At 43.6% G+C, this 24,538-nt stretch overlaps 3 protein-coding genes across 4 annotated transcripts in view; 1 reads left to right on the top strand and 2 right to left on the bottom strand.

Annotated features, from left to right (window-relative positions):
- Window positions 1-20,859, top strand: part of LOC110978143 (kinesin-like protein KIF28) — a 79,107-nt gene extending 58,248 nt beyond the window's left edge. For both annotated transcript variants that reach the window (XM_022232891.2, XM_087141597.1), the window contains exon 22: window positions 12,502-20,859. In XM_022232891.2, coding sequence (XP_022088583.1) covers window positions 12,502-12,744 — 243 coding nt within the window. In that variant the 3' untranslated portion in view covers window positions 12,745-20,859. The remainder of the gene's footprint in view (window positions 1-12,501) is intronic.
- LOC147800503 (uncharacterized) lies at window positions 6,133-7,026 on the bottom strand. Its single transcript, XM_087140664.1, has one exon. The coding sequence runs from the start codon at window positions 6,877-6,879 to the stop codon at window positions 6,133-6,135; it is 747 nt and encodes a 248-aa protein (XP_086996790.1). The 5' UTR covers window positions 6,880-7,026.
- A 2,051-nt stretch (window positions 20,860-22,910) lies between the features above and the next one.
- LOC110978160 (poly(A) polymerase beta-like) overlaps window positions 22,911-24,538 on the bottom strand; it is a 49,578-nt gene continuing 47,950 nt past the window's right edge. Inside the window, 1 exon segment of the mRNA XM_022232927.2 lies at window positions 22,911-24,342. Within this exon segment, the coding sequence (XP_022088619.2) occupies window positions 24,250-24,342 (93 nt within the window). The 3' untranslated portion in view covers window positions 22,911-24,249.

Below are 24,538 nucleotides of genomic sequence, written 5' to 3'. Positions count from 1 at the left end.
CGGTATCATTTAGCCATTCCTTAAAATTGTGACATAGAACTTGGGAGTTGGAATAGTTAAGATTGCTGCTGTAGTACATACACAGTAATGAGGCCTCTGAGCCTTGGAGTCTGAGTGTTGTTGTGTTTTCTACCAACAACAACACTGATGATCAGTTCTTGTCACTACTATGATGAGATTAATCTTGTTTATGACATCAGCAGCACTAAAGTGGGTTTGCCATGTCAATTTTAGCTTGAACTTTCAGAAAAAGATGCTGTCAATAATGCAGTTACCAGCAACGCTGGCACAGGAAGGACTTGATGAAAAAGCAGAATACCAATACTAAGCTTTAAGTCTACTGCTTGCAACCTACACAGATTACCAATACATATGCATTACTTCCATTCGCTAAATTCTTGATCACCAGCAGTACGCCCTCACTCGCTTGACTCCCGCAAAGGCAGCTGCCATGTTCTTTCTCTTTTTCTTAGCACCATTACTATCGGACGTGTTTTTGTCCGGCTCTGAAAATTTCGAGAATTTTTTCTTCCTTACCTGTGGTTTTGGTGTCATTTCTCGATGACCTTGTTTATTTGTTCAAAATAAAGCAAAAAAAATTCTTGAAAGTGGTTGTCTTGTTATTCTGAATTTTTTTGTTCTTATTCCTGTTGGGTTTTGCCAGAGATTTCGGCATTTCTTTCGCTGTGCTTCTCTCTCTCTCTTTTTGTGCATTAGATTAGCTCAGAGAAGGAAAATGTCAGAGTTGTGCTTCTAACCCCGCTCCGAGTACAGTATTTGCCCGTTCGTGGGCCTGGTTGGTAAGGACAGTTGTGCAGCGTTTTTGGTCCTTGCTAACCTCGGAAATAGGACAGTGCGTAGTTTTACTATATCCTTCCAGTCGGTTCGGGGTATGACCGTGCGATACCTGCATTGCGAGTGCGCTCTTTGAGTTTCTTCACAACTCGCAGCATTTTTTCATTTTAAAAGAGCGTGATCACACTCGCGCTCCTCTGCGCTCCTTAATGTTTTCCAAGGAGAGCAAAAAAAAGCGCTCCTTAAAAATTTCAAACCAGCAGATGTTGATTTAAGACAAGCCCCTTGACTCTCGTTGGGTCGACAGTAGCAAACGAGTCCAAAAATTGAATGTATTTAAACACAAGGGCTGGGGATCAAAGTCTTTGAGTTGTACGCGCGTGCTTGATGAATCCCGCATCGCAACACACTAACATGATAGCGCATGTGTGCGGGCCTAGTGCGTGTGGGCAAACCTATGGAATTCCATGGACGCACGTGGCCGCGCCCGGCCGACCTCTCTCCCAGAACGGGTCGAGTTCAGGCGCTACCGTGACGTTCTCGGCCGTTTGTGAACAGCAGAAGTGAGTTTGTGAAAAACCCTGTAGTGGCTGGAGGATGGTGTGTGATCCTGTTGCGTGTTCGTGTGGTTTGAACGTGAGAACAATGTTCGCTTGTCGAGAACAGAAAGTATGCAACAGGAAAGAAAAAGTCTCTGGCGGGTAATGTGCCCGGTGTTCTATACAAAAATGCAGTGGTCAAAGTAGTATTGTGAGCGCAGGAAGGGATGATGAATACAGTCTGCAGTGGATGTGCAATATGTTTTAAAATACCAAAAAGAAAGGATGCACATGCGCAGTAAATTCAGAGCCCCTGTAGTGGTGAAATGGATTGGCGGGCGAGTGAGGAGACTAGTCAAGTTATGCACCTGTCAATTGTAATCCCGGCCCCAGGGGACCCGGGACTAGCGGGGACTTAGTGGGGCAGATAAAACAGGGCCATCGTGATAGTCCTGGCCAAGTCCCCGTAATTTGCCAGGCCAGGGCGGGGCACCTTTTTGTATTCCCTGGCTGGGCATTCAAGTTATGACATGCCCCAGCATGCGGGGTTGTGTCACAACAACCGTACAATGAAAAATTAATCATTAATAAATTAATTTCTAAAAGTCCCATACTCTTCTGGGTCATTGCTAAGATGACATCGAGTCAATCGCCGTAAGTGCAGGTAAAATGCCACCGAAATAAAGCGAAGCAAGGGGCAGCTGCTATAATTATCCCAAACTTTGGCAAAACATTCGTCTGCATATCTGAAGCACCGGAATCAGGGGGCCGACGACCCAAATCGTTACAATCTTTCTTTGCAGACATCTCAAAAATAATTATAGAAATTCATCCAATTGCAAAATTTGTTACGCGCTGTGTAGAGACCAATTGACCAATTGAAATGCTCTTTATGTACGTGTGGCCATGGCCAGCACATGAGACAATTAACAATTATCACAACACTTCATTCGTTTATTGAAGATTGATCTAGAAGATAACCAATGATTTGAAATGTATCGCCAAAACAAAAGACTCGTGACCAGTGCTACTTGGTTGAAAGATAAAATTACATGTTTTAATCATTTAGCAGTCCATAGAAAGTGGCGACAATGTTTGTAAAAAAAGAAAGGTCTGTATTTTGCATGCACTGATCTCAAAATGAGGCATCATCTTTGTCAGGTTTTCATCTGTCAGGGTAGGAGAAACACTTTGTATTTCATATCGAAGCTCAGTGCTATAAAATTTTGCCAATAGACGGTTTAACAAATTGTACAACCCCCGCCAAGTCCCTGCTATCACCCCGGGTCAGCAGGGCAGCCATTGTACAACCCCGGGCAAGTCCCCGTTATCGCCCCGGCCGATGGGGCACTTTGTTTTTTTGACATCCCCGGGTACGTCCCCGCTACATTTTCGAAAGTCCCGGGGACAGAATTACAATTGATTTAACATTAACTTGGTTTTTGTAAGCGAGAGCAAATCGCTCCCCTTAATTCACTTTGTTGATTTAAGGAGAGCAATTTTTAATCACTCTCCTTAAATCAACAAAGTGAATTAAGGAGAGCGATTTTTAGTTCTCCTCGTATTTATTAAAATGAAGCCCTGCTGTTGTCTGGTCCCCTGGTATGGGGTGATACATCCTGTCGATCAGCTGCATGCCTACGGGCCTTCTCTTCGAGCCTCTTTAGCCCGTCCCACACCCCCACTGACCTTCTGGGGCATGGCGGAGTCAGCCCATGGGAGCGCTACTGGGTGACTCATAGTCACAACGGCTTTTCAGCAGGTACAATCTCTGCCCACTCAGTCCATCTGCCCAGCCCTTAGTTCCGGGGTGTGCTCAATCCTGCCCACTAATGAGTGTTGATGGAGTGCTTATCTTTGGTATGAGACTACCTTGCTGGTTGCGTGCACTGTAGCTCAGATCATTCCTCTTGAAACTCACGGTGGTTTGGTGTGGCTCCGCCCACTCCACATTATACGTCACAAAGCCTGTGTAGTGGTTGGTATACCCCTATATTTATGGTTTCTCGTTCGTGTTCGGTGACCAAGAAATCGGCGGGTTGGTCCCGTTCTCGGCCAGCCAACGGTTTGCTTTTGGTTTTGGTACCTGGGTTGGATCCTCTGGCCAACCTTCTTCCCGGCAGTCTGAGTCAGGGAATTGCTCGTGGAAGAAACGCAAATCATCTGAGGCTTCATCTTCCTCACATTATTCTTCTAAACACCTAAAGAAGAAGCATTGTGCTTCGAGAGGCTCTAGCTTCCTCTCGACCAAGGATACGCTATGGGCCCTTTCTGAGTCCATATCGGAACTTGTCTGGCGATGTCTGCTACAACACATCCGGTGTCTCTCACCATATGGGGTCAGCTCAGCCCATGGTGGTCGTACGGTGGGCTTCGCTTCTGGCCCTGATCTTTCATCGGATATTTCTGGCTCTGGCCAATCTCTGGACGAAGATGAGCCACTTTTGGTGAACGATCTTTCGCCCACCGAGTCTCGCCAATGTCTTTTACAGTGAAAAATGATACATGTTCTGGGGCTGCCTACCCCATCACTTACTGACGACGGGGGTACCCTTCACTCAAGCTTCATTTGCCAGGAGAGTCGTCATCTTTTCCTTACTTCCCGGAATTTGACTGCTCTTGCATAAACCCTATGGATAAACTGGCTAAGGTTAAGCGGTGGACTTCAGGCTATCGTCCATGCTGCTTTTTCAAGTTTCCATGAGGTGATTATGATCACTATCTCTCGGTGCCAGATTTTCCAGACGTGGCCAGAGATAAGATTTTTCCGAACATGGGCAAGTCTTCCAAAGTATCCAAGATATGAATCTTCAGCGGATGGAGACAGCTTTAAAAGATACTGACTGTGCTGCTCGCTCGGGTATCAGCTGCATGTCCTTTCTTCTCCTCCTTACCGAATTTTTGTCCTGGGTGTGTGAGGAGGGCTCTGATATTTCTCCCTAGTTTGTGACTTTGGCCTTTCACTGTCTCGTCGATTCTTTGCTCACGGGGCTCAAGCAGTTTGCTAGGGCATCTCTTTTGGCTACGGCATCCCGTAAGGAATCGGCTATTCTTGATATGAATATTCCCCATGAGTCAGTTAATTCTGCCCTCAAGAGCCTCACTCTGTTTGATAAAGATATCTTTGTGGGCCAGTTTACTTCTCTCCTTGAAAGTGAGGTCAAGCTGATTGATAATGCTCGGAAGATCTCCATTCATCAGCTGACTGACTCTTGCCCCCTTGTTTCTCCTTCGGCTCCCCGAGACCTCCACATCGTTCTGCTCCTCTAACACACTGTCCTGCGGGGCCTCCTAGGCATGCTCATTGACAGTTTGTAACCTACCTGGGAACAGACATGCTACTCAGCCCCAGCTTCCTCCAGTGCCCAGCGTGGTGTTGCATGCCCCCCCCCCGGTCTTTCGGGGGTCAGCGTAGGTGTCTACTTTACCCCTCATTCGGTCGTCAATCTCAAACCCGTTGGCAGCCCTCTTCTAACTTTTGCAGGGTTCTGGGGGGAGATAACGTCGGACAGATGGGTTCTCGATACTCACCTTCACGGTTACCGTCTCAAGTTCACGAGTGCCCCTCCGTCCAACACAGTACTGCGGCCGACCCAAATACCCATAAATCAGTCTGAACGCGAGGCTTTGGAGTCGGAAATCGCAACCCTACTGCAGAAATGGGCTATTGTTCCAGTTCCCACGCTCCATGCCCGCAGAGGTTTCTGGTCCACCTTTTTTCTAACTCCAAAAAAGATGTGGGAAAATGGAGACCAATTCTCAACCTAAGGCTGCTCAATCAGTTCCTTCATCCCAAGCGCTTCTGGATGGTGACACTCCACACAGTTCTTCACTCATTTTCCATTCCGGCTTGGACGTTCCCCATAGACCTCAAGGATGCTTAGGCGGGACGTCCTTCCTTGGCCGGTTGATACACCAGCTGGGCATGCCCGGCCGTTTTCTGGCCGCTTTGATCCTCGACCAGTAGAAACAGCCTCTTTGGCCAGTACGAAGCCTGTCTGCTCTTGTACACACGCCAGCATTTCAAATGCGCACAGCAAAAGATGTGTGGTTAGCGTAGGGACCGATTGCCAGCCAACCTCCAGTGTTAAACACAAGCCTGATGTAAGCGGATTAGGCCTCGTGTCTAATGAACAAGACGTAAAGCCCAGTTTCCAGATCTCAGCCACAGCTCAGAGCATTATATGCCATATACTCATAGGGGCCCATAAGTCCACAAAAAAGTATAAATCTAACCAAGACGGGAATAGTAAAACAAAAGTGAGACCCATTCCTATAATAACGGCCAAAAAAACAACAGTTATGAGGAAAACAATAATAATAAAGGTTGCACAATGTACACGTACCTCCTTCCTTTGGAGAATCATGACGCATGATTCAGAAGAACTGAATTTTGCCCATACAATTTGAAATTCTGTTCCAAGGACCATTATCTTGCTACGTATGACTGGGAAGGTTGTTACGACATCATACGTGGAGTTTCGATGCATTGGCATGCATGTGTACTGACTTTTGGTGAAAAAAGCCAAAAAAGGAATGTTATGCTTTTGCAATGTCATGCACTAGATGAAAAACTGAATTTTGACCATAAAATTTGAAATTCTGTTCCAAGGACCATTATCTTGCTACATTATTACTGGGAAGGTTGGGGGTGGTGGAATAAACATGCAAGAGGAGGTATGACCCTTTTTTAAAAAATGTATTCCAACCTTATTCAAATATATGCCAAGAAGCAAATCTCTTTTTTGAACTTGTGTGGCTCTGAAAAGAGCCATTTGTTTTTGAAGCGCCTTTCTCTTCATGTGCATGTATGCGCAAGTCTCCTGTGGTATTTCCTGTCAGCTACAGACTTGAAGACCTTGTGACACCTGTTGCTGCATGTGCGATCTCCTTTGAATGTGCTGTCAAGTCCTTGATCAAGTGCTACTTTCTCCAGCTTTCCTGAAAGTGCTTGAGATGCCAACTCACGCCATGGCTCATAATGGCCTTTGTGACGCTGAGACACCTTCGGAGTAAAAAGATGACTTCCACCATATTCACGTAGAAATGTCATGAGTTTTATGGCGTAGACAGGATTCCTTGTGCAGTGGTGACAGCGGCGATCTTCATATTTGATGAATTCAAGCGTGAATGTCCGTTGAACCAAGTGCCTTGCCAAAAATCTGTACTCCTCTGCAAGTATACATAGGGTTGGTGTGGTATGGATCTTGGTAGAACTGGCATCACTAAGTTCTTTCACCAGAGATGCATCCCTGTAGTTCAGCTGTGAGGTTGACTTCATGGCCACAGGAGAGACTGGGAAAGAGTCAAATGTTCTACCTTGAAGACTGCGGTGTACATCATCGATCGCCTTGTCAAGGATAGCAGCATCCTTCACCTCTGGCACAATATCTTCCCCCTGCAAAGTTGCAGCCAACTGTAGACCAGTCAGCCACAAGGTCAAGGGAGCCCAACTATGTTCGATCATGTTGAACCTGCTGTCCCCAGGAGCGTACGATGTGATGCAAAGGTAATCGAGGCACAAGTCACGCCAGAGTCGTCCCATAATCAAGACTGTTTTCACGCTATCCTTTCGCCAGTCAGGACCATAGTTGGACAAAATCACAGCGGTGTGTTTCCTGTGTTTTTCACGTTCCTCTCTGGTGAGAGGAAGCAGGTCGGTGTTGTGATTATACACTGATGCCTTGAAAAACTTGTTTCCTCGCAGACAAACAGTTAGAGGCCCAGTTCTTGGGTACCTGTAGTGCAGGTGGCCCAATTCATCTGTACAGTAAAAGCTTTTTGATGAAGGCGTGGCTTGATGAGGCAGAGGATTTTCTTCCGCATTAGTGCCGTTAGCTTTGACGGGCAGTTCTCTTTCTGGACTCACTGACTGGGACCTCTCCCTTGGAGTAGTGACTTCGCAGTGGAGAAGTTGCATGTATCCGCTGGGATGACCTTATAACCTGTTGCAAAGTTGTGGTCTGGGTAGGGTACATTGTCATGCTTCAGGAAAAATGTTTTAAAGGCCATTCTCTTATCCACACATGTACCACTTCTGACGAGCAATTTATTCTTGTCGTCCACTGACCAGCTGGAAACTTCATTGTTAAATCATGTGGCCATTTCCAGCGCGTAGTTGATGGAAGTGCGGCAAAAGTGAGAAGCCTTGTGGGTATTGCCAATGTCATTTTTCTTGACTCCAACCTTGGCATCGATGACAGATTGCTGTCTAATGCTGGCCTTCCTTGTTGGAACGATTCGGTGGGGCAAAAAGCCGTCACAATGTGCTTGTGCTAATGCCGCGTTTCTCGAGCTCGGGTATTTTCTTCACAAGCTCTTCTTGCAGCTGACGAGCTCTAACACCAACGGAAGACTATGATTCTGACCGCCGTCTGTGAGCAGTGAAACCATGCTGTGTTAGCACGTCGACAATCGTGGACACCAGTGAAGGATATTTTTCAAAGATCGGTTTCTTTCTGCGTTTCCGTGTTTGGTGGAGATGTTGCAGCAGCTCTAAGGGGGCTAAAAACTGGTTTTTCCGGCTCACGATGAAAATGTAGCAGGTGGAATTCAATCTTGGAACTTTAACAGACGCGATATGAGGGCTTATTCAATGCGTTGTTTGCCAAACGTTTTAAATAATTGGCTTAAAATCAAACCCCACTAACGACCCAATCACGAGCGTACCCGGTGAAGCGAATCACTATACAACGATGCCCATTAATATGCAATTATGACCGAATGCGCATTTCTCAGCACAACCGTTGAGCGCACCTGTGTATAAACATCTTGCTCAATTTACATGTACCCCTGGATATTCTACAATACGTTTGCAAAAATGGACTCCTCTTTCGGTAGCACTTCCCACAGCCCAATCAACAAATGTCAATGTAAGTAAAAAGTTCTTTTAAAAGCTTCTACCTGTTTCAACAATTTGCATATGGCTGTGAATTTGTTTTTAATGGAAAACTGAAATGGATCTGAAATTCGCGAGGTCTAAATATGTGTCCGATGGTGTGTTTCTACTCAACTTTTAATATCTTCCATGCCACTTTTTTAACAGACAGCACGGACAGTTAAGACTCTGATGATGATGTACCACTGAATGGTTTAAGAAACCTCATCCGTGCAAATGTAGCAGGGGAAGTCCATTGTCTGATCAACGAAGCCCCATCTGATTCCACTGAGCAGCAATTGCCTCAATAGATATCATGAGAGATCTGCAGAAGAAGGTGACATTACTGCAGCAGCAGCTTGATCACATGCAGAACCAACAAGAGAGCGTCTCTGGGAAGCTGTGAAGCTCATCGCTGCAAACACAGTTCCTCTAGCTGCAGCTGGGAGGAGCAACAATATCCAGTCTTCCTATTTCGGCCACCACAAGAGTTTGGGCTCTTACAACTTGTCTGGGATTCCTAATCAATTACGACAAGTCAAGGACAGCTCTGTCACAGATGTCCACGTTTTTCGGAGCTGTTCTCAATCTCCACCGCGGCGTGGTTTTTCCTACGAATGCCCACATGGACAATCTGATAAAGTGTGTTGCTCTATTTCAAGTCGGCCAACAAATAAATGCTCGGGCTTGGCTTCAGCTTCTCGGTCTCATGGCCAGTCTTGTTGATCTTGTCCCTTGGTGTCAGCTTCACATGAGACCTTTCCAACTCCATTGCCTGTCTCACTTCAGACCACACACAGATTCACTGGACTTCCTCAGGAATCGTCCCAGTTCCAGTTTTTCTAAGCCATCTCCTGACGTAGTGGTCCTCCAAGGCCAACGTCACCACCGGCCTTCCCTTTGCGCCTTCGTGTCAGGATGTGGTACTGACTACAGACGGTTTGACCTACGGATGGGGAGCCAGTCTACCACCATATCTAATCTCCGGCCAATGGGAACCAGCCATGCAAGACTCCCACATAAACGTTCTCGAGCTGCAGGTTATCTTCAATGTTCTACGTCACTTCCTGCCACTCCTGACTAACAAGACAGATCTAGTTCGGTCAGACATTGCTAGGGCTGTTGCCTACATCAACCGCAAAGGGGGCATTCGCTCACGGAACCTTTGCTTCCTGGCCTGGGATCTACTTCAGTGGTCCACCCGTCATTCTGTCCTGGTTCTTGCCGAGCACATCCCCGGGTTACAGAACAATCTGGCCGATGTTCTCTCCCGGGGCAAGGTCTGCCCGACAGAATGGACTCTTCAGCCAGAGGTGGTCTGTGCTCTTTTTCAAGTAATCGACAGACAGCACGTAGGCCTTTTTGCCTCTAATCTGAATGCTCAACTCCCAACATTCTGCACTCGATTCCCGCATTCTCAGGCTTGGGCGACCGATGCTCTGTGCATCTCATGGGAAGGTCTCCTAGCCTACGCTTTTCCCCCCATTTTGCTGATCCCAAGGGTCTTTTCAAAGATAGAGAAAGAACATTGCCAAATTCTTCTCATCGCTCCTTTCTGGCCGAGGCAGCCATGGTTTTCCCACTTCGTGAGGCTGTTAGTTGACATTCCCCTGTTGTTCCCTCAGTGTCATGACCTGCTTTTCCAACCTGGCTCTCGCCAGCCCCCCCTTTCGAAACGGCGGGACAAGCTAGCCTTCTTCATTTGGGTATGATGCTGGCCTTCCTGTTAGCCGTCATTACTGCTTGTCAAGGCTGCAAAATTAAAGCACTATCCATTGCTGATGGTCATACCCCCTCAACAATGATTTTAGACAGATGACAACTTTTATAGTGATCCAACCCAGGAAAAAAGGTTCTAAAAGTCGATTGTAAACTTGGTCAATGACAAGAACATTTGTATTTTCAGTATAGTATGTTTTCAGTTATATATAAGCCTAGTGTGACATACCGGTAAATGATCTCCATCATTAAACTACATACATCTTTAATGACCCCTAACTGAAAACCAGTGGCATATAACAGGATATGTTATGGGCCTTTCACAGAATTCTCAGCATTGTGAAATGCCTAACAGCACATGTGCTGGCATCAATCTGTGAAGTTGCCAAATTCCCATGGAAATGTGGAGTGCTGTGTCCTGGTGGTTAAGAGCATTGGATTCATAGTTGACGTTAAAGCCACAGGTTGCAGGTTTGAATCCAGCCCGGGGTCATGGTGCATGTGCCCTTGGGTAAGGCACTTTATTAGTCACTCCTTGCTTTTCCCCATCCAGGAATAAATTGGTAGAGGTGGTTATTGTGACAGATTTAGCTGCTTTGCGTTAAAATAGCTGCATCGCGCTGTATACTCCCTAGGGAGCCGAGATGGTATTGGGATTGTTTCATGGGCCAATGAGCAGAGGTAATAATAGAAAGCACTTTGATCTTAGTGAAACGTGTAACGGGGGAAAAATGGCACACTTTAGATGAGAATAGAAAAATAAAGAAGAGACTTGAAAAAAATAAAACACTTGGGGAACTCGCAAAAAAAACTTTCAAAACGATCAAAAGGGAGAAGTCGCAAGAAGTCTAAAAGAATAGGGATACGGAAGCTGAAACTTGATTCTAACAACAAAATCTTTTATTTCTTGTAAGAAATATCCCCCCAAAAAGGAATGCAACTGGAGAACTAAAAAAACAGGACTAGGTCGAAAATCAGAGAATTGTAGAAACCAAACCTAAAATGTAGGAGAAATATGACCAAGACCAAAATTAAATTTAGAAATTAGACCAATCCTAGACCAAAGTAAATCCGCAACAGAATCAAGGTAAGGCTTAACCAATCTAAAACAAGACCAACCCAAACTAAAAAGAAAAAAAAACCAAGAACCAATAAAACCAACAAAACCAACACAGCACCTAAGAAAAGTTACAGATCAATTCAACTCAAGCGTTAACTACCAAGTCCACCACAGGTCTGAGCTTTCAGGGCAGAACTTGACTGGCATTTAATAGGTGTGTTACTTCACCGACTGCCAACCTGCTTACTGAGACTTGGGCTCAAAGCATGCCCACAGTGCCTGGTCCAGTTGCATGAGTCATCATCAAGTAAACAATTATGAGGGGCACAATGCAACTTGGGATGGGTAGACTAGGAGGTGCTACTCCTATACAGTACGTGGACATTTGCATTTAGTACAAAGGAAATAAACTAAGTTAAATCTGCCCCTGCTACAAAACGAATTATATAAAAACCTGTTGTTATTAAAATAAAACATTTCTAAGGGCAATTTCAGGGTCTACTAAATTCTTAATGTGTTGAAAATATAACAATCTTGGTTTATGGTAACTTCAAGAGCAGGTGGTACAGCCATCATACTGCGAGGGATCAAGATGTTCACAGTGTGTACTCTACCTGATGAAATAAGTCACATTACCAGTTCCCAATCAATGAAACTTTCGCATATAAAGGTCAATTCATATTTCATGTAAATTTGTAAACCAAGTGAATTCATTAGTGTATTGACAGATGTCAAAGTGGAACTGTTAACCACTTCCTGCCGCAGACTCCAGAGTCGGAGACTATGGTTTATATACGTGGCCGGGGTCTCCGAACTCGGACAAAGGAAACAGGGCCCTGTAACAAAAGACCGTACTCTGAACAAAGACCAGGCTGCTGGGCATTACCGACATTTTTCACTCTCGAAAGGGTGATAATCCAGCCTTGTTTTGAAACCGTATACCAGGGTTTGGGGCATTGAGAGCGAGCGGATTATCACCGGGTACAAAAGCACTCCACCACCACAGGGATGAGCCACACAGCACCGCTGCATGCTAATCTGGCCCCTATTGAAAAGAGGTCAGCAGTACACTGAGCCAGGTTCATGAACAAAAGACAGTAATATAACACCGCACAATCTGGGCTCTGTTTACAAGGCTGCTGGCCTGGCTGAAATACTCGGGCGTCAGTGAAGGTCACCTGTCAACTTAGAGTAGTGCCTAAAGATTACTTCGTGCTGCTATAAACAACCATTAAATGAAATGATGAATTTTTGAAGGATTTTGAAAACGGAAAAAATGATGCCGGCCCAGCATCATCAACATTGGGAAATGCTCCGGCATGAAATGGTTAAAGTAAACTTCACTTTCTACCATAAGTTTCCAAAACACTGTAAATATAGAGAAATTATAGTAGACATTCAGTTCGAATCTGTTCGCAAAGAATTATTGTGTAGGGTTCACTGACTTTTTTATGTGGATGGGGTATTGAACTTTGCTGAAAGATAATTCTCTTTACCTGATTGAATCCTAGGTTGACCTGAATGACCCAGAGGCCATGAGAATGCACATCCTACAACAAAAGGAGCAACTAACTAACCTAAACAAACAGCTGACCACAAGCATGACATCTCTACGAAGCGACCTGAGTCTTGTTATCCGTACCAAAAGGCAATCTCGATCATCTACTGAGTCTGCTGATCACAAGGAGCAGATCAGATTGGGAGAGAACACACCAAGCAATCAGATGCAGCCACAGATTGCATGGGGCCGGTAATCTCCAGACAAGGAGTGCATGGTCTTCTTTTTCCTCCATTTTCTCATGTGTAACAGTGAGTATACATATTAGTGAGGGCCATAACCAAATACATGTATTCACAACTCCAACGAGCTCATGTTTTAAATTCTATTTGTGAATAATGGATTCACCTTATTTCACTGTTTTCCCAGTTACATTAATACATTGAAAACAATTCCCTGGAACGATACCTTAATCTCTGAACATTTTTGAGCTTAATTTATCATTTGGATTTCATTCAAGCAGCAGTTTACTTCAAATTTGTGGCATTTTGAGTTGTCCTAATTGCAGGAAATTCATCTCATGTAGTGATTGACATTGTATTGAAAAGGTGATTTCATTTTCTGTTCATTTATGTTAGAGTCTTGGTCATACATTTCATTTCTGGCAAAAGGAAGTTCCAAAATGTGTCCAGTAACATGTATTTGTAAGTGTTGAGGTTAATATTTCTTTCCTAAATATACAGAAATGTTATCTATTTATAACAAATTTCTTTGATGTGTTTAAATAAACATGAAGCACAGGAATAGACATTACACAATCTTTTCTTTTTATGTAAATAAAGAGCCAAACACAAATAGAGTGTTTTATATTTGAGATCATTTCATTGCCTAAAAGCATGAGAATTAGCAATTAAGATCAAGCAATTGGTTGTGTACACAATAAATAATCCTTTCTTTGTATTCATCAATAAAAGAACATGGTTAGGGAAATATGTATATAATCTTTTTTTCACTTTTCTTTGAGTTATGTAACCATGTACAGTATTGGCTTCAGTCTTTTCCTTAGATGTTCCTTTACAGAGAGTGACGTGAAAATGTCTAAATCCCCAGCCCTATATATGGCCTCATGCCAAGAAGGCACTATCTGAATATTAATGATCGGTGTGCTTAAGTGAATAGGAAAAGCCAACTTGCTTTTTCAGTACAACACTGAGCCTGCCACAGGAGGTTAATTTATCGCAATGACAAGTTAGAATGCTACAAATTTGAATCATACTGTGTGCACCTTAAATGAAATGTAATTGTGAGTTTTGGAAATCACAATTAGGAATTAAGCTTGACAATGTTGGGGGACGAATTAAAGTGTCATTCTAGGAAATTTGTGATATACGTGTTAACTGGAAGAAAACTATAATAACCAAGTTTCATTGATGACCAAGCTTACAATGAACATACGGACATCTTTAAACACCTAGTTTTGTTCTTCAAGAAAATGTGGTCTTCTTATTACATGGGATACAAAGACTAAAAATGGATTAGATTGAATTGGAATTTTCGTGCATTAATTTATCACAGAAAAAGTATAAAAGATGGAGACTGTTTTAGGTGCAGTTTGGGCTAGGGTCATCTGCAGTGGTCATCTGCTGTGGCACAGCTAGGGTGCCTTTTAAATTTGTGGGGGGGGGGACTTGTGGGGCTTTGTTGGGGGGCTCTCAGTGGGTCCAGTCACACTGAGTGACCAAGGAAGACTATCACCAGATGTTTTCTATTTTATGTAAGGAGGCAAACAAGAACAGGCCTCGATTGAAGGGGGACCATGCCCCCCTTACACCACTGGTTCTCTGTAGCGAATTTTCACAGTGTATTTTCTGTGCATTTTTTCTGTGCAAATTTAAAGGAGTGTCCAAGATCAATGCATGCAGTGTAAATGTGCCAGTATGCCTTCTCTTGTTAAGGGGCGATCCTTCTTGGAAAGAGGGAACCAAAGATAAAAATTTGTCCCAGTAATGTTTGGGGTCTGAGTAATGTACATTTATTTATAAATACACATAAATACATTTATTTGAAAGTGTGAATAGTCCTGCCCTAACCTAGTAACAAGTGTGTGTGTGCTGAAAATATGGTGCCTTGTGAAGACAAAGGACAAATGTCTCCACAAGGATTTAAAGAAATTGGTTTTTGGAAATACAGTAACTTGAAAAGGAGAAATTTTTAATGTGTAATTATCCGTAGCGTTTTGAATTATTTTTATATAGGGACATTCAGTTGAAATTTCAACCCACGAAAGTAACTCTGGTTCATATGGGAGCATTTTGAAAACAGCATTTCACACCCAAATGTTTTAGGACACACACCCACAAAGTGATGTCTCCACAAGGATACAAATTTCGGAACGTGTGTGTGTGTGAAGTGGGTTTTCACAACACTAATATGGAGCTGTACCAGTAACTTCAATTTATTTTGAAATGACATAGATATTTCTGTTCAAAATCAGTGCAAAAACCTCTGCATGCAAGTAAATCTTTGTAGATACTCTATATGTATGAAGTCAGTGTTCCAATGCTTGAATGGTTAATCGCCATCCACTATTACACATGTAGGCTATTTTCACAAGTGCTGATTACATTTTTTTTCTGAAAACTATTCAAAAACATGTAATACAGCATCAATGCAATTGGTAATGTAACATGTATGGGTACAGTTGGTGAAATGACTTATCTTGACCATCACTTTCATGTACACCTCACTGGTATATTGAATCTATGGAAATTGCTTTATTCACAGAGGGATGAGACAGAACTTAACTGTACTCAGTAAAGTAAGTTACTCAAGTGCCAAATTAAGAGCTTTAGAGTAGTCAAGATGTATGCAGACTTCAACAGTTAAAGTAATGGTAATGCATATTTTGAAAGTTATATAGATTAATGGTTAGAAGATGCACCAATACAGAAATATGGTATTGCACTAGACGTCGACATGGTGTGGTAATTGACAGGAAGGACCAGTTACCTAATGAACTCAATCCATGTACATGTACATGTTTGATCAGATGGCAAATTCTACACTCTCCTGTGTTCACATACCCCTGCCCAGCTTACATATGCAAATTTCCCATGTGCCTATTACAGTTCACTAAAAAGACTTGATTATGCATTCTGCCCCTCGACCCTCCACAATGCACTGTGGTCCCGCCACCATGTTTGTCCTTCTTTTCTCAGTGCCTATCATTTACGGACATGTCTTTGTGGCATTTTTGGAGTTTCCAGTTCCGTAACCTTTCACATTTGTGATTTAACTTGATTCCTATTTATGAATAAAGTGTGATTCTTTATCTATTGATAAGAGTGCTTATTTTCTTCTTTTTTTTGTATTTTTTGTTCTTTCTGCCCCTTTTTTCTGTGCATTATATAAAGGTTTGGGTGTGACCTACCAAGTACCATGGTATGTGTTGTGTATAGCCGTTGAACAGGGCTCATAGGCAGCCCTTTGTTCTCAATGCGGTACATGCGTTTGATTAATATTGGCCCAACGCTGGATGGGTCTGGCCGTGGAGCAGGGCTTGGCGGACTGCCCTGCTCCTTTGGGGTGCAGTTTTGCCTTATCCCCGATTAACGGCCACACCAGGGAGAGACCTAGTGGAATGAATGGGCTGGGTTGAGCAAGCAGTTGCTGCAACACTACCCCGGACCCTTATCTACATTGATCGGGTTGAGCGAGCAGTTGCTGCAACATTACCCTTGATCACTGATGACTACTCAGTACAACTACTGACCGGGCTGAGCGTGCTGTGCCACAATACTACCCGTGGTCATTGACATCCATTCCACATATCTACAGATTGTATTGAGTGTGCTATGCCGTAACAGTACCCTTGATCACGGTTGACCAGAGCATAAAGAGCTGTTCTTTTCTCTGTGCTGCAGGTACTGGGCATCGCTACCTACCCCATCCCCGAGCGACCCTTCCGACCGTTGGTCCACCATCTGCCCCGATTCCCTCACTGGCTTCTGCTCGCCGGATCGTGCCGACTCAGTCTGTTTGGCGCTGCACATGGGAGGGGGTAAACTTACTCCTTCACCCCAGTTTCCGCACTCTGAAGTCCTCTGGCGGTCTCCCTACTACCAGTGCCTACTGTGGGGGATGTGTATTCATCGGTATGGCTCACCAGTCTACACACTGGGATGGCCCCACACCTCCCGGGCCAGCTACAACAACCGTCACATGCCATGAACTACAGCTGTCACACGAACTTCACAGTGGGTCACTCAGGCGTGACTTGGAAGTTACAACGCCTCAGGTTGATGCCCCATTGTTCCCAGGGGGCGGCCCATTCAGAGGTGCCATGTAACTATGCGGGCTCTTCGCCGACCACTTTTCGGGCTACAGAACTGCATCATCGCCGTGGTTCTCAAATGCCACTCATCGCTGTAGCTTCTGCCTACCCGCTAGGACTATTTGACCAGGGTGCTTCCGTCACAGCTCCCCGGCGGCTCAGCCTGCTTCAACCTATCACGCCCTGTATTCCAGACATGCTGTTGACGCCCGAGGTTTTTAGGTTCTTCCTTTAGGTTCTGTGGCCGGATCACCGCGCATCAGAAACGTAAACACTCATTATTTCTGTGGGATCCAGATGCAAGAAATCTCGCTCTGCACCTAGGTAAGATTTCTTCATCAGGCAGGATGACGGTGATCCGCTCTCTCGGAGACGCTGCCCACTTTTGCCAGCCACCTTGAGTCAGTCTCCACTCCTCATGCAGGCAACTGCCCCGGACCCAGATGCCCTTTGTGAGAATCCCCTTCCGGATTTGTAGCAGACTCCGCTTCCGACTTGACATCCAGTTTCATCTGCGGCTTCACATCCCACTCCGTTGGTTTGTCTAATACACGACGGCCTCCATTCATTTTACACATGTACTTTTTGAATTGATTTTGTGCTTAATAATTTCATTAATAATAATAATTCAACTTATCCGGGCTCTACTTACAACTAATGCCTGGGGGCGTCTGCTTTTTGTATTAGATACAGCTGGTAACATTTCCCATTCGGGCCTATGCCTCTACCCCGATCTGTCTAGTGTGCGGGAACTACATGTACACTCTACCGGGCCGCCTTAGGTCATTTGCTCATATGGTTCCTGGTGAATGTGAGGCTGGGTCGCACATACTAAATGCTGACCGCAGCTCGAACAGTTGCTCATAGGCCTATCGCTACAATACGCCTCAGACCGTCGGCTAGCACCCGGAATGATGATGTAAAACAGAGAAATGTGCTCTCCAGGTGTCGCTCCACCATTTTATTGAGCTGTCCCGGTGAATAAAGCGCGATACAATCAGCCAACCATGTGTGTTTTATTCTGACCATCGGTCTTCTGCTCATAATGTGTGCGGTGGATGTCATCACCCTACCCGCAAACCTATCGAGCCCTCCAATGTCTGAAACTTCGTCATCGGAGGCACTTGGGCATGTAAAATCAACCACGATCTCCAGACAGGCTCCCCTCTATCTTTGACCGGTGATCACGCCATTCAATTCAGTATCCACGTCTCGGGCGTCCTAATTCACTGAACTTCACACCGTCATGAATTTTACATGCTCCTTTCGTCTAATAATTCCAGACTCTCCATATATTCTTCCGCTCAGCCTGGCCACGCCCCACATTGCTTTTGGGGCACGAGTTCAAGGTCCGTTGCAACTGTGACACACTCTGAGGACAAACACATCAAGATGTTGGAACTTCAAGTGGTGTTCAACGCTCTTCGCCACTTTCGACAACACCTAGTAAGTCATTCTGTTCGAGTCTAGAGCAACAACTCCGCGACATCAATCATCAGGGTGGCACTCGCTCTCGCCAACTCTGCTACCTTGCGTGGCAGCTCTTCATGTGGACATCAAGGCATCACCCTCCAAGTCGAACCAGCAACTACATTGCAGACGCACTCTCTCAGGGTGCCGTCAGACCGACGGAGTGGACTCTTCATCCAAACGTGGTCAGCCAGATCTTCGTAGAGATCAAGCATCTTCATATCACATCCACCGACAATGCCCATCTCCGGACGTTCTGCTCCAGGTTCTCTCACCCACGGGCCCTACAGATTGACTGGTCAGGCCTTCTGGTGTACACCTTTCCTCCTATCTCCCTCATCCCGTGGGTCCTGTCCAAAATAGAACAGGAGCCATGTTGGATCCTTCTCGTCGCCCTGTTCTGGCCTTGGTAACCGTGGTTTTCAAGACTGACAAGACTCCTTGTATGACGTTTGTTGATCCTCCCAGCCAGGGAGGACATCCTCCATCAGCCCAAGTCGGGGATCCTCCACCCAGTATCGGAGGGTCTTCTCTTGACGTGCTGGACGTTGTCCAATGATCCTTGAGAGCGTTGGGCCTTTCTGCAGATGCTGCATCCACGGCAGCCAGTGGTCGATAACTGTCCACTTGCAAGATTTACAACAACCGCCTACATTATTTTACTAGACAGTGTGACGACCACAATGTTTTTCTGACTGAAGCTCCTGTGAGCTCGGTCACGGACTTCCTCATGTACCTGTTCCACTCAGGCCTCCAGGTTGCCACCATCCGCAACTATCAGTTGCTCACTCAGGCTTTACCAATGGGGCGACTCTCTTTGACAATACTGCAGTCCACCATCTTCTTTGAGGAATGTTTGTCAAGCATCCCCACGTGAAATGCCTCTTCTTATCCGGGGATCTCGGAAACGTTCTACGTGTTCTTGCAGGTCCCCCATCGATCTGTTGGCTGATGTGTCTGACCTCCATCTCAGCATCAAGCTGGCTTTCTTTTTTGTGGTCTTCACATCAAGATGAGGTAGCAAGCTACATGCCCTACTGATGGTCACATCCGCTGGAAGCATCACAGGATTCATCTCATCCCAACCATTGGGTTCTTGTCTAAAAACCAGCAGCCTACTTTTCGACCCCCCGACATATTCGTTCCCAATATACCTCACTTGCAGGAGACGACACTGACAAGAAATGGTGTCTGGTTCGGACTCTCAAGTGGTATCTTGCCAGAACCAAACGTCGCCGGGAATCTGATTCCCAACTTTTTGTCACCATGACGAAACTCTTTCACCCAGCGTCTAAGGACGTTATTGCCCGATGGACGGTCTTGGCCATCATCTTCGCTATTCAAGACTGGCCGGCATATCATGATGAGATGACTCAGGCTTAATTACGTCAGGGCCCACGATGTTCGCGGCGCCTCTACATCTTGGTCATACTTCAGAGGGTTCCTCTTGTTGAAATCTGCCAAATGGCTTGTTGGAAATCTCCCTTCACCTTCACCGAATGCTACCTGAAGGATGTTCTGCGGAGCAAAACGGTCCATGGCAGAGCGACCCTGCACTCGGCAGTCCAGCGAACATCCAGCGCTGCTCTGAACAAGGCAGTTGACAGCTAGAATTAGTAGGGTTGCTGGGTGAGTGTCCACTCTTGCGACACCTGTCTCATGTTCTCCTAGTTATTACACTCCCGTCGCCGACCCACCTCAAGGGTACGGTGCCACTCTGCATATGTTATTGTAATAGGCACATGGGAAATTTGCATATGTAGCCTGGGCAGGGGTAACTGTCACTAGGAGACCAGACCCACTCCATGTGGGGAAGGAGTTTGCAGTACATTCACTTGGAAAGATAGCCATTGCAAAAGACTTGACATCATACTTAAATGTTAAATGCTAGTTAATGACAGGTTTTCTTCTTTCTTTTTCTTTTTTTTGGCACATTCTTCAACCTTGCGATTTATTTCTAGTGCCCATAAAATATGTTAAGGGGCACAACTCTTGAATTTAGGCATCAGTATTTTCATTCTTTTCCCTCCTGAGTTCTTATGCTGAGCTGTTTTTCAACTGCTCAGGTAAAAATTGTGGCACATACAGATGTCAACCGGATTGCATGCAAAAGTCTCAGAGCGCATTTTCATCACCCGTGGCCATGTTTGTTTTTTTTGCCAGTTGTTTTGAAACAAAGGAATTACTAGTTAGGATTTTTGTACCCGTAACTCCTTTGTATGGTTGCACTCTCTAGCAAATCAGTTTACTCAAAGGTCTTTAATTCCTTTGTTCATTTGTAGTAGCAGTGTCAGCATGTAGGATCGTATTTCACACTTACATCCAACTAAGCAAAACACATTAAAATGTCAACTGCAGAAATAAAAAATAAAATTCTTAAATGAGTGTACTTTGCCTTCTGTGGAACAAATAAGGAAAATTATTTGTGTTTACATGTCATCTGGTGACAAGTGGCTAAAGAAGTGACTTTAATGATTTTGGACACATGCGCTGTGTATATATGTTGACTTTGATCTTATGCAGCATCCTTGTATAATAAATTTTTTTATCAGTTTTTGCTACCATTTATATTCAGAGTTTTGTATGAATATGTGTATAAATTTGATAATGTCCAATTTATTATGCAAGATATATGTGTGTATATGTGTTACAAATGAAACCTAAATACATACTGAAGGTCGACAAACTTGCTCTTATATTTGATGTGAGGTGTGCTGAAGTAGTGCTCCATTCACAAACAATCCCTCTAACAGTGCAACAGAACAATCATAAGCCAAACTATTAGGTATGTGTGGATTGTGTCATAACGATTGGGCAGTGACTGTACCTGTACTGCAATAGAGCCTGAAAGTAAAAGGTCATGCCATGAGCTTCTGGAACCCTCACGCAGTCCTCCTGTGGGGGTTTTACATGGGGCCATCCTATCACGTTCCATAATTTTTTGAAGAATAATTCCCAACTGAAACCATCCCATGAAACACTCATGTTGAAATTTTGCCTTTGTCTTCCGCAAGTAATATATAGGAAAAGTCACCTGCAGATGGGTAAAAAACAAATTTTCTGAACGACCTTTCACTTCCAGCGATATCATACCTAGGTCTCCATGTTCATTCACATTTGTTTTCACTGCCCGTGCTTACGTGAAAATGAGATTGTACAATGTTGCAAAGATTTACCTATTTGCAGTCGATGGGTTCCAGATTCCGTTGAGTTGACATCACACAGTTGTTGTCAGCAAAGGTTAGATGAAAGATTAGAATCTTTCGTAATTGAAGGAGAATGTTGCTTTCAGTTTATTACTTATAAATTATAAGACTATGTAAATATTTTGATTTGTTTTTTATTTCGGCTTTACCGATGGACTACCGTAAACTTTCAAATCGCAAATGTTCATCTGCATACAAGACTGTCTCATTGCACTGTTGTTCATGTTCAGGTAATGTTTCAGTTTCTATAAATTGATATACTAGCAAATATTTTCCAAAGCCCCTTTTCCGAATTTGATTTTTTAAGAAGAAACTGAATGACCAAAATATTACAAATTCTAAAATCTCTGCACGTGATTTTTTTCTATCCAAGGGTTCCGGAAGTGCGCCATCAGGGATCAACTTTCAGGCTCTATTTAGTACATTACAAAATGTCGTCTTGTCTGTTGGATATGGTTCTCGGCTATATGACTGTTTAGAGCCTTGAAACTGTGTCAGGGATGGTAACCCAGCTTTTATCTGCAGAGGCTGAAAGACAGCTTTATGTCTCGACCCTATAACCATTGCTTTGCCCACAGGCACTTACCCCCTTGGATTGGCAGTGGAGAGGGTAGTTGAAATTTAAATTCTCTGCAGACCAGCAAACTTTCAGTTCATCAGTTGAAGGCCCTTCTGTCTTATCAGATTTTCAACCCAACCGTCACAAGGTTGTCCATATCAGCTCTTTGCATGCAGCAGGAGCCACTGTGATGACTCCAGCTAAGAACATGTCACACCAAACTACATGTACTATGTTGGACAAAAAGGTCCAGCAACCTGCAATGCATGTTTGTAAAACAGGCCAACACCGTGGCTGTTAATAATTACATTACGATGCATCTCTGCACTTTCAAACACACTCCTCCCTGCACCCCCACTTTTTTTTTTTCAATTCTTGGTTACACATATTTCTTAATGGTTTTTTCAAATACCATGATAGCAACAGCAATAAAATACTGTTATGAACATTTCTTTGGAGCAAGGTTCAGATAGAAACGGTTTCATCCCCATCATCAGCATTTAAAAAAAAAAAAAGTTATTGTGTGGAAAATGAACAGAACAACATGTTCCCCAATTGATGTGAAAAATCCAAAGTTGAATAAATTCACCGACCCTATTCCTCCTTGAATTTTCGGCAGGACACCCTAGTACTTGTAAATGCAACATCATACAATGAGCCAGTTGGGTATTTCAAAAAGGCAAGGTCATGTAGCAACAGAGTACTGTGCGAGTGGGAGCATGACCATGCTGGGAGGCTTCCCGCATGTATTGCTGTTCCCAAATGACCTCAGATACGCTTCATTTGAGGCAAGGGCTGTTTGAATACCAAAATTCCTAACTCTCAAAAGAAAAAAGATTAAATAAGACATCATATGTGGTGTTTAATCCTTTTAATATCAAATACTCCTATACAAGTAACATTTATTACAATGTACACTAAATATATGTACACACACGTTAATACTCAAATGTTCAAAGCAATGATTTACATCTGCTTAACTTAGCAGATGACTTTATGATTATTCAGTAAACCTGCAGTAGATGACTACATCTAGATGACTACATCTAGATGACTACATCTAGCAACAACTAAATACACTTCCTGGATCAAACATCAAAAAGTAACAGAAATTACATGTAAACAAGGTAGATTTTAATGTCCTTCCACTCAAATGACAGACCCATTCCCATGTACATGTATGTGCACCTATTAACACATAAATCAATTGTTTTTGCAATTGTTTCAGAGATGTGTCAAAAAGTAACCAGGCAAAAACTGTGCCACAAACAGAAACAGTTGCATGGGAATAACCAAAACAAGCACCCACCCACATGTTTAGCACTGAATCATTCAAATATAAACCTACAAGGCAACCTGATAGAAAATAAACATCAACTCTGATAATTATACATGTACATAGATTCCCGTGGTTCAATATGCAGAGAAAGAGCAAAGGAAATGTTGCAATCTATTTAAACAAGTAATTGCCAAATAAACAGTAAACACAAAGTGAATCTATGCTAACAAATGGATGTTCACTTTAAAGTCGTAGAATTATTTACAAATGAAGCACTTAATACCCCAATATTGTATCTTGTCCCTCAAAGACAAGAACTCAAAACATCCCTCGCTTTGAATATTCTAAAGAACTCACCCCATCACCAAACTAAACTAGTTGAATTTAAGTCCAACTGCAACAAAGTCCAACATGTGTATCTGTTCTCTTATTTCATGAAATTTTTGCGCCAACTTTAAGGAAAAAGCACTTAAACATTTGAGAACAGCATTCTTGTTTAAAAAAAAAAGGGGTCACTCTTGGATTTGAAATCATTGCATGATACCCCCTTAGTAATTCAAGTATACTTGAAAGTATCCTCTCCACATGAGGTGTGAGATTTCCTTAATTCATCATTCATTTAATGAAGCAACTATCATCCATGAAGAGTGTCTTCTGCCATGATCCTATCATGTTACCAATAAGGTGAGAACATCTCTAGCGAATAGGCACTGCACTGGCAAATGTACAGTCGCTTATACCCACAAGGTAATATCTAAAAACTGACAGGAACACAACATTTTCATACATAAACGCATCACAATAAAAGCATCCCTGCTTGGGACAAATCACTCATCTACACAACAAGCACAAGAGTACTAAGCTTTCCAAAAACTACATCTTGAACAGAAAGGATACAAAAATAAAGAAACTGTTCACTTGAGGTTAAGCTTTATGGAATTCTTGACCAGAGTGACTTGTGTAGGCATAGGTGACGACATGTCAGGCAATTCACCACTGGGCAGACGCTGAAGAAATAAAAAAAGAAATACCATAGACAGGCACTGGCTTCATTTACACACAAATATAGTCATACATGTATTCCCGACATGGGTACATGTACATGCAATTTGTGACACACTCTTTAAAAAAGCAAATCTTAAGTTAAGTATTACATGTACATTACCTGGTTTTAAATGAAATGAAACAGTTCTTGAGTACCAC

This window comes from Acanthaster planci, linkage group LG01 (assembly GCF_054643075.1).
Source record: "Acanthaster planci isolate LZ-2023a linkage group LG01, COTS_SCS, whole genome shotgun sequence".
Taxonomy (NCBI): Eukaryota; Metazoa; Echinodermata; class Asteroidea; order Valvatida; family Acanthasteridae; genus Acanthaster; species Acanthaster planci.
The sequence above is the reverse complement of the archived record's forward strand: the minus strand, read 5'-3'. Positions and strand labels throughout refer to the sequence as shown.

What these genes read in the sequence shown, in the direction of transcription:
- LOC147800503 (XM_087140664.1), bottom strand. Translation starts at nt 6,879, where the DNA reads ATGGGACGACTCTGGCGTGACTTGTGCCTCGATTACCTTTGCATCACA.